The 9555-nt window shown below is 35.1% G+C and overlaps 2 protein-coding genes across 3 annotated transcripts; one reads left to right on the top strand and one right to left on the bottom strand.

Annotated features, from left to right (window-relative positions):
• Positions 1 to 2169: 2169 nt before the first annotated feature.
• Positions 2170 to 4198, bottom strand: LOC126682369 (histidine biosynthesis bifunctional protein hisIE, chloroplastic). Its single transcript, XM_050378021.2, has 5 exons — positions 3886 to 4198; positions 3051 to 3296; positions 2872 to 2967; positions 2628 to 2779; positions 2170 to 2544 (listed from the first exon to the last, which is right to left on the bottom strand). Exons 1-5 carry the CDS (start codon positions 4036 to 4038, stop codon positions 2352 to 2354), a joined length of 840 nt encoding a protein of 279 aa, XP_050233978.1. The 5' UTR covers positions 4039 to 4198; the 3' UTR covers positions 2170 to 2351.
• A 1684-nt stretch (positions 4199 to 5882) lies between these two features.
• On the top strand, positions 5883 to 8605 carry LOC126682366 (uncharacterized). 2 transcript variants are annotated; one of them, XM_056105976.1, is made up of 4 exons: positions 5883 to 6414; positions 6500 to 6649; positions 6807 to 7233; positions 7586 to 8605. In XM_056105976.1, the coding sequence occupies exons 1-4, from the start codon at positions 6100 to 6102 to the stop codon at positions 8395 to 8397; spliced, it is 1704 nt and encodes a 567-aa protein (XP_055961951.1). In that variant the 5' UTR covers positions 5883 to 6099; the 3' UTR covers positions 8398 to 8605. The 2 variants fall into 2 exon arrangements, with proteins under 2 accessions (XP_055961951.1, XP_050233976.1); XM_050378019.2 differs by having other exon boundaries at positions 5885 to 6414; positions 6843 to 7233.
• Positions 8606 to 9555: the final 950 nt, after the last annotated feature.

Genomic DNA, 9555 nt, shown 5'->3' with positions numbered 1-9555 from the left:
GTGTGGTTGGTTTTGATTCGAGAAGGGTAGAATGTTTGGTCGAAGGTTCGGTATCACCAGTCCGGCCATAAACCGGTCACAACAGTTGATACCATAATTTCAACAATTGGTATCAATGTTACAACACTATATTTTAGAGCTGGCCATGGCCGGTTCAGCCCGTGAACCGGCCTGAAACCGACCCGATCTAACTCGGCCCAGAACCGGCCAAACCCAAAACCGGATCAAAATAGGCCCGGAACCGTGGAAAGACCGGTTTCAAATTCTTTAAACCGTGAACCGCCGGTCCCGGATCGAAACTGGCAGTTAAGGGTCGAACCCATCGACAAAAAATTAATTAATTTTATCACATATATATTTGTGTTAGCTGATATTTTTTTTTGTTAACATAATATTAAAAATTTGTTTATTTCACTACTTTTTTGCAATATTATCTTCACTTATTATTTTATTTTTAAATTAAATTTTTTTAAAATTAAATTTTTAATTTTACTTTCAATTTTTTTTTAACCGCCTAGAATTCGGTTCCGAACCGGCATGGAACCGTCGCTGAGACGGTTCCGGACCGAATCCATTGTTTCTTGAACCGTGACCCAGCGGTTACGAACCGGAACCTTCGAGTTATGAACCGTGGCTACCTCTACAATATTTCATAAACAATTGAAAAATTAAATATATATGTATAGTTATTTTCAAATGAATTAAAGTTTAACATAGAATAAATATCATTCTTAAAATTCACTTGTACGGAAAAGAATATATTAATTTCAAGATATAAATCCATGTACGATGTACCAAAAGTTGTATAAATTGAAAGTAATATCAGTCCTTAAAAAAAATTCTCATATATAAATAAATTAAATTTCAACCTACCAAGTTTAATGAAACTATGGGTGGTTATATAACATACATGTCGGCTACCTTTATCTACCACGCAATTTCGAGCTGCATAAGCAAACAATGACTACTCAAATTAATTCATTCATGATTCAACTACCTTACCTTTGCTCTTTGATCTACCAGTCAATTTCTAATACTTTTTGCTCTCAACGTACACAAACCATCTCTCTTTCACCATCCACCCAGCTTTTCGGTATCGCTCTCATTACGGGGGAGGGTTAACCATACATTTTAGGGGTAGAAGGAGCTCGAAAACTAAATAATTGAGTTGTTGTCGCTTGATCAAGTGCCTCATTTGGTTTGCTTTAGTATTTTCTTAAAATAGATTGATTTAGCAAATTAACTTCCCAATGAAACCAAAAATCAATTTGCACAATCTAATGCACTAGGGCTATGCATAACCAATCAAACCTGAACTCGAACTCTTGAACCGGTTAAATATATTTTCGGATTCATTTTATCAGGTATTTTTTTCCCACCGCTACTGAATGCACAGTGGATTGATGGATGTCTACGATGAAGGTAAATTCAGCGGCTTAATTTACCTTCTCCCAGAAAAATAAGTAGCATAACATGCAAGGGAATATAATACAGTTGAGACACTATTGTCGAACATGTATTCAATGCTTAATTTTTATTTTCCGTATTGCTCAAGTTAAGTAACCAACATCCTTCTTGCATGAGCAAATTCCTTGAACATAGAGTAATCAAACGCCTTATTAGTTTTTATTTAAAGGCCTAGCATCAGGACCAGGAGATACCTCTACAGAGTGAAGTTTTATTCTTCAAGTTGAAGTGCCATAATGAATCCACAGGCCAACTCGAAATTTTCCACCGTTGTAATGCTGCTAGCGGTGGTGGTGGTGGTGTGTGCAACTGCAGCACGGGCTCAGGGTAATCCCCCGCTCGGACACTGCCTTACTGATTGCGGGCAAACGATAATCGCATGTTCAGCCACATGCGTATCACAACCACTGCAAGAAATGGCAATGTGCCTTATGGCATGCAATACTGAGAACTTAACCTGCATGAGCAAATGTGCTGGAATTCCGGTCGTCGTTCCGCCATCTCCGCCATCTGTGTTTCCACCTTCTCCACCAGCCGCAGCACCTAGTCATTAACAATCCCATGACTCGGTAGTGTTAACCAACCATCAAAAGTCGACAATCAAAATATTATGCTGCTAGCCCTAAATAAAAAAGAACATACTTCTCAATTATGGATACTCATGTCCTAAACAAAAGTGTAAACTGTTGATATCTTGCCAAATTATGTAAACCTTTATATTGTATTATTGATCAATAACAGAAAATGGTAATCAACAAATTCATGTGAACAAAAGGAAGTTACAATACACACCGGCACTGATCAATTTATCGGCGATATATTCCCGTTAAATTAAAATTGGATTACAGTATGAAGCTGTACATCATTTAACTTTAGTTTTGGTGTCACCGACTTTTCTTTTCCTCAATACCCGACTGTGAAAATCTACAACGAAGAACATCTAATACATCCTCTATCTTTACATCTTTAAGTGCCATCAGGACCATGGAATGGTAAAGCACATCTCCCATCTCTGAGGCAGTACGTGTACTATGCTCATTTTCCTCTAGTGTTCGGCATAACTCATCAGCCTCCTCCCTATCAAGTTTAGGAATGGTAAAAACTACATTTAGAAGAAAAAGAATCTCCAAACTTGCTTTTAGAAAATCTCCAACAATTACCTTATTTTCGAGCACAGTAAGTTGGGATCAGTTAGTAGTCGCTTGGTCCAAGAGGGCTTTCCTTCTTGCGGCACAGTTAATTCTGCTTTGCGCTGAGAAATTGTGGACTCTAATGAATACAAACTGGTTAATGCCAACCTATTTCCCTCATCCTGGTAATAATCAACTTAGCTCATAAGTCTCTAGATCAGCATTTGATGATTAGCAACAACGATTAAATTCAAGGAAAACTAGAATCACAAACCTGTTTCTGTTCTAGAAAATCATCAACTGATGTATAATAGCATGTTTCGGACCCTGTATGACAAGTAGGTCCATCAGGCTTCCCTAGGTAAATTATCTGGAGAAGACGTTAACAAATTAAATTCAAAGAAGAACTACTGCATTGTTCATGACTTTGACAACAGACTGTTGAGAACATACCGAATCCCTGTCACAATCAAGGAAGATGTCATGAATGTTGATGAAATTGTTCGAGGTTTCTCCCTTTGTCCACAAACTTGATCGCGAACGACTGTAAAATGTTGCCTTTCGAGAGGAAATGGTTGTGGACAGTGCATCTCTGTTCACAAAGCCTTGCATTAAAATGGCTCCTGTGTCTATATTTTGAGCTATAGCCACAGCCAAACCTTTATCATCCCATTTTACGCTGTCCAATAATGTCTCAACCTGTAAAAACAAAGTTAGACACTCTATTCCAAAACTCTATAAAGAATCGCAAACGTACAAGCACATGAATTAAAAATTAAATCAAAGGAATTTTAATTAAAGAAAACACAAATAATTTGTATCTATTAAAGTAATGTAGAGTCCAGATGTAGCTCAAATAATAATGAAGTTAGTATTATCGGGCAACGATGAACACCATAATAATCTTCCAGACATGTAACGATCTCTACCGAAATAAAGCACAAGTAGACATCTGACTATGTCTGGTTATATTATATCAGAAACATTCAAATAATAAAGCATATGATAAAAATATTTAAATGTAGAGTCCAGATGTAGCTCAAATAATAATGAAAATATATTATTGGGCAACGATGAACACCTTGAAAGAGATGGAAAATACAAAGATGGAAAACCCATCTGTTATATTCCCTTCTCCTTCTTTGATTTACCAGACATGTAACAATTCCTACTACAACAGTAGGGATTTGACTAATGTCTGGTATATAATGCAATTTAATTAACCATATGAAATGCCCACATAAAGAATAAAATAATTGTGCGCTAAAAATGTTCTGATTTAGCTTACCTTGGATTGGAGGGAGAGATCGGCGTTAGGTTTTTTGGCAGAAGCGAGAATTAGAGGAAGTTTAATTATTTTTCTGGCATTGGAACCGCCGATTGGGATGAAAACACGGGTTTTTGAAGGAAAAACAAGGGATTGAAACGATGAGATTGCCATTTTTACTGGTTACAGATTGTTTTCTTCATCTGGGCAATGAGATATTTAAGAGAGAGGCAGCCGCCATGTTCAGCTTCACTGCTTGCTGTTGCTGCCTCTGTAGTCTATAGTGTGGTTGGGTAGGGTTTTTAAAGGGAGGGGATAATACTAAACAAATTGGAGTAAGGGCAGGTTTAGGGTTGGTGTTAACGCTCTTTCAGAAACCCAACAGGTGGATGAGCTGATGCCATTGTGTAAACGGGCCCCCGTCGAGCCTGAGTTAGGCCAAATTTCAGCTGGGGCTCAACTATATTATGCAAACACGAGCTCGAGCTCGAATGGGCCCAAATTTAAAATTCGAGCTTGAGCTCGAACAATAACTGAGCTACTTGAGTCCGAGCTCGACTCAAATTCAATAAAAATATTAAAAATAATTAAAATCTATAATATTTGATGCATGTTATTTTTTCATTATAAAGGCTTAACCTATCTAAAGTCCCCTGTACTTTATACTTTTTTCCGTAGGTCCTTATACTTCATTTTTGTATTATCTGATCCTTCTACTTATCTATTTCAATTTTGAGGTCCTTTTTGAGTTTTTTTCAGTCCCTATACTTATAATATTTTTTCCTCTAGTCCCTCTACTTACAATCTTTTTTTCCTCCAGTCACACAAAAGGACAGAAAAAAACTCAAAAAGGACATGAAAATAAAAAATAGGTAAGTAGAGAGATCAGAAAATACAAAAATGAAGTATAAGGACCAACGACAAAAAAGTATAAAATACAGGGGCCTCTACATAGATTTGGCCTATTATAAAATATAATAGTATTTAATTAATCTACACTTAAATTTAAAGACATAAAATTTAAACGGGCGGAGCCCGCACTAAGCCAAGATCGAGCTTGAGCTCGACTTGATTTTAATAAAAAACAATATTCGAAAAATAATCAAATTTAATGTATTATAATTTTTTTCATTATATAATATGCAATTTAATCAATTTCTATGATAAATAACTAAATTAAAGTTATAAAAGTCTAATATAGTAATATATTTTTATAACAAACTCGTTTAGGCTCGCGAGCCTCATGAACCTTAGTAATTGATACTCGAGTTCGGCTCAAGATGAAGCCCGACACGAATTTTTTGAGCTGATCTCGAGTATTTTTCGAGTGGATCTTGAGTAACTCATGAGTAGTCCAACTCGTTTACACCTCTAGCCGTGATTGTTAAATATTTTGTATTTATTGAATTTAATTATTTGCTGAAAAAATATTAATGTTTATTTGTTATAGTTGATAAAATTATGCATATTGAATTATTATTATATTATTTGAGCTATAATTTATTGTTATGTCATAAATTATCTAATAGTTAAACGAGCAACTTTTCTCTGTAATGTTTTTTTTATTTAAGTTAAGTGTATTTAAACGGTAAACGGTATAAAAAAATCTTCATAGTTTTTATGAAAGTACTCTTTTGTTTTTTTCAGATATAATTAAACCCTCTTTATTTTCAAATAGACAAATAACCCCTTTCGTTCAGTATTATTAGAAACACTCGTTAATAGCTGACATGTCTCTTATAATCATATAGGAAAAAAATTCAAAGATAATTTTAATGTTTGAAATAATTTACAAAAAATTTGAGGAGATAAAGTAAACTAAAAAAATTTATTTATTTAATTTTAAAATAATAAAAATTTTAATTGTTTAATTTTAAAAACACGAGAGATTATAAAATTAGCAAAATATGTCTTTATTCCATACAAATAGCAATTTTCTATAACTGGATCCCAAAAAAAAAACCAACGGCTAATTGATAAAAGTAGTATATGATCTAGGATTAGAATCGCCACCACCGATGCACCTATTCTCTCTCACAGATTAACAGCCTGATTAGCAAAGGGTGCATGATAATTACATAGAACAAACGTACTGAATAATTTCAGAGCTCTTTCTCACTCTTCAGTCTCATCTTCCGCAATTTTCTCACTCTGCTTTTGATCACTTCATTTTATCTCTCTAAAAATTTGAAACCTTTACTTCATCAATTATTTACCCACAATATCTTAACCATCATGGAATGCGATATAGCAATCGCAAACAACAACCCATTTCTTCCGACGACTTCACCACCGCCGCCACCAGTTTATGCACCCAGTAACGGCGCATCACCGTCGCCGCAGAGAAGCTCGAAAGATGAGTGCTTTAGCTGCAAAAGACAAGGCCACTGGGCTAAAGATTGCCCCAGCAAAAACCCCAAGAAATCAACTCCTTCTTCTCCGTCGTCTTCTACTCCGGTCAGATGCCCGTGTGGCCGTGGCAACTGTCGTGTTAAAACTTCAATGACTCAGAAAAATCCTGACAGGGATTTCTATTCTTGTTATTCTTCTGTTAGTTCACTTACCATTACACAGCTTTTCATTTTTTTTTAATATTAATGCATGTGAGGTGATGTGATCTTTTTATTTTTTCCAGGACTGTAGGTTTTTCAAATGGTGTGATGAGTTAAGTAAAATTACTAGCAGAGCTCCTATGTGTCCCTGTGGTGTTGGGATTTGTAGTGTCAATGGAGTTTCTACCGGCCCTAATAAACACAGATGGTACTTTGCTTGCCGGATTAAAAAGGTGTGTACTGTTCAAATGATAATTGAGTGATGATATTTTATGTTCTAAGCTTTAGTTGCACTATCTTGTGTAAATTTGTTTGTCTCTGCATATTAGCATTTGAATTAGATTTATGTAACAACAACATTTTGGAGTTATTTCAGTTGGTGATTCGTAGGGTTTGTTCCTCATTGAAATTGAGAATTTGATGCAGAACCATGGGGCTTGTGAGTTTTTCCAGTGGGCAGATTCGGAAGTCAACACTATGATTAAGACACCTGAGGGTGAAAGCAAGGAGTACTCTTCTCTTCAGTCCAGATTCAGTGCTGCAATGAATGACTTGGACAAGAATGATATGAGTTCTGAGAATGAAGAGTCACCGCTAGTGCCGAACTCTGAAAATTCTCTAAATCTCCCAAATACAACTTTACATTCAGACCAAGTTATAATCTGCAATGCAGACCTCGTCATGCAAGAAGCAGAGTCCAATGATTCCATGACACGGAATGAGGATCAGGTTTTCCAGCCAATGGACCATTCACAGAATCTTTTCCAGAAAGTGTCATGGAAGCAAACATCTGTTTTGGGGAATACTGTAACTGAAGGTTTAGTCTCTCTGCTTCTTTCTCTTATTTTATTTTTGGGTTTTGCATGTACCGTAGAAGCAAGGAGTTGTCGATGTAGGTCTTCCAGTGTTCATTTAGCATTAAATCTGTTACTAGATCACCAGGTTGATATACTAAGTATTGATTGTTTCTTATGTGCGTTTGTAGCTGTTATCGAACAGAATTTAGGTGCTCATATATATAGTTGGCTGGGTCGGCTTGCTTTCTCTCCATCTCAGTATCCAAACCATCGTCCTACTACTGCACCCATTTTATTTAAGCATGGCTCCATCCATATGTTTATTTGACTTCGTCCTCATATCCTCAGTACAATCTGTGCATATTTTTGCAGGTATTTTCCCCAACTTTGACCCTGTTAGGTGTTCAGAAAATGTAAATATCTACAACAATGAAGGCCGTTTTCTCTTACCACATAGAGTTTTGAGTGCCGAAAGTGACATGCCAACATTGAGAGCTTCTTTGCAGGATGCTCGACTTTCGGATGCTGTATTTCCTGAGCCTTCAAGGCAGGAAAATCATTCTGGGATAATTCCGGACAGCAATGTTTCGCCGAAGTCAATTTTAAAGACATTTGGGCAATCGCTTTTTGATATTTTGGAATCCATAAATCCTCCTGATTCTATACAAATGCTAAAGGTGGCAGAATCCACTCTAATTGCCTTTCAGAGGCTTTCCATTGATTGCGGTCCGTTTGCTGAGGCCGTGAAGGATTACATTCACAATATTTCAGTTTTGACTGCAATTGAAGGGTCTATAAATGAAGGTCCATCATATGAAGCGCTGATCAAGCGTCATGAGAGTGAGAAAGTTAGGTTTGACGATGTTTCTCATCTCCACACCGAGGCAGAAGCTGCATACAGCACTTCAGAGAATCACCTCCAATCACTTCAAGAAGAAGTCTCACGTGTCAAAGGCATACTCGTTCAACTTGAAAAACAGTTGGTTGCATGTGAAGCAGAGACAGCATTGCTCAAGGCTCGTGCTAATGAAGTTTCCGAGGATGTAGCTGTGTCGAAGAGAAGCATGGACGCTGCCTATAGTGAAATGGAAACAGCTTCAGAACTTAAACGGCAGAGAGAGTACGTGCGTGATGCAGCAGGGGTAGCATTGGAGACTGCACGGATCTGGCTGGAAGAACATTGATTTACTCAAAAAATCAGTATGATGTATAGAATCAATTAGTTATCTTGTAAGTAAATTAAGTTTGAACTGTAAATCTTATGTGTAGTAAGATGATATTATCCTAAGTATGAGGGTTCCTTATGTAACTATGTTGTATGTAGAATTATATAATAACATTATTATGTCACTTATGGTGAGTGTTCATTAGTATAATAACATTGTTATGTAAGTATATTGTGGTGAGTTGGTGACCTAAATTAGTGGTAGTCATGATTTAAAGTTTTAAACTAAGACTACATAACTTATTTTCAAATTTGAGATTTTAGTCAATAATGTATTAGTCATATTTATTTGGCTTAAGGTCTGAAAAACTACCGACCTTTCAAAAAAAATTCAATAGCACCCTCAGCTTGTAATTTTTTCAATAGCACCCTATTTTGTTTTTGGCTTCCAATAGCACTCTAAATTAAAAAAATTATATGATTTGATTACCATAAGAATGAAAATTTTCAAAAAAACTAAATTTTAAGGTGAAATCATACTTTTTTCTACTTGAACACTTTTAAACAAGACTTTTAACTTAAAAAAAATTCAAATAAGTCCTCGATAAATGAGTTTAATTTGTTGATTGATGGTGCTATTAAAAGTCAAAAATACAAAATATGGTAAAATTGACTGTTTTACAAGGTCGGGGTGCTATTGAAAGCCAAAAATACGAAATAGGATGCTGTTGAAGAAATTACAAGGTGAGGGTGCAATTGAAAAAAAATTGAAAAGTCGGTAGTTTCTCAGACCTTAAGCCTATTTATTTATTATGTATTTACTTTTACTTAATTTTATATGTTTATAATTTTATAAAGTTCTACTATTTTTTATAATTCTTTATTTTTGTTTTAAATTTAATTTAATAACATCAAATTATAGATAAAGCAAGAATAATAAATTATAATTTGGCCATTTGATGGTCAAATTTGATTTAAGAAATTCGAGAAGGAATTAGTGAGCGTATGTGTATGGGATTTGGATTTTGAATTTTAATAACGATCACTATTTCTTCTTTACATATCTACAATTTCACATTAAATTTTAAATTTTAAATTGTGTATGTCAAAAAAATTGAAAATTAAATTATTTCTTAACTGGAGATAACATTATTTTATAAATTAGAAAAAGTTGATC

The sequence above is a fragment of the Mercurialis annua genome, linkage group LG5 (genome assembly GCF_937616625.2).
Source record: "Mercurialis annua linkage group LG5, ddMerAnnu1.2, whole genome shotgun sequence".
NCBI classification, from domain to species: domain Eukaryota; kingdom Viridiplantae; phylum Streptophyta; class Magnoliopsida; order Malpighiales; family Euphorbiaceae; genus Mercurialis; species Mercurialis annua.
The sequence above is the reverse complement of the archived record's forward strand: the minus strand, read 5'-3'. Positions and strand labels throughout refer to the sequence as shown.

What these genes read in the sequence shown, in the direction of transcription:
- LOC126682369 (XM_050378021.2), bottom strand. Translation starts at nt 4,038, where the DNA reads ATGGCAATCTCATCGTTTCAATCCCTTGTTTTTCCTTCAAAAACCCGT. An exon ending in ATCTCTCCCTCCAATCCAAG is followed by an intron (nt 3,297 to 3,885) that starts GTAAGCTAAATC and finishes TTGTTTTTACAG; the next exon opens with GTTGAGACATTATTGGACAG. An exon ending in TTGATTGTGACAGGGATTCG is followed by an intron (nt 2,968 to 3,050) that starts GTATGTTCTCAA and finishes CGTCTTCTCCAG; the next exon opens with ATAATTTACCTAGGGAAGCC.
- LOC126682366 (XM_056105976.1), top strand. Translation starts at nt 6,100, where the DNA reads ATGGAATGCGATATAGCAATCGCAAACAACAACCCATTTCTTCCGACG. An exon ending in TCTATTCTTGTTATTCTTCT is followed by an intron (nt 6,415 to 6,499) that starts GTTAGTTCACTT and finishes TATTTTTTCCAG; the next exon opens with GACTGTAGGTTTTTCAAATG. An exon ending in TTGCTTGCCGGATTAAAAAG is followed by an intron (nt 6,650 to 6,806) that starts GTGTGTACTGTT and finishes GGTGATTCGTAG; the next exon opens with GGTTTGTTCCTCATTGAAAT.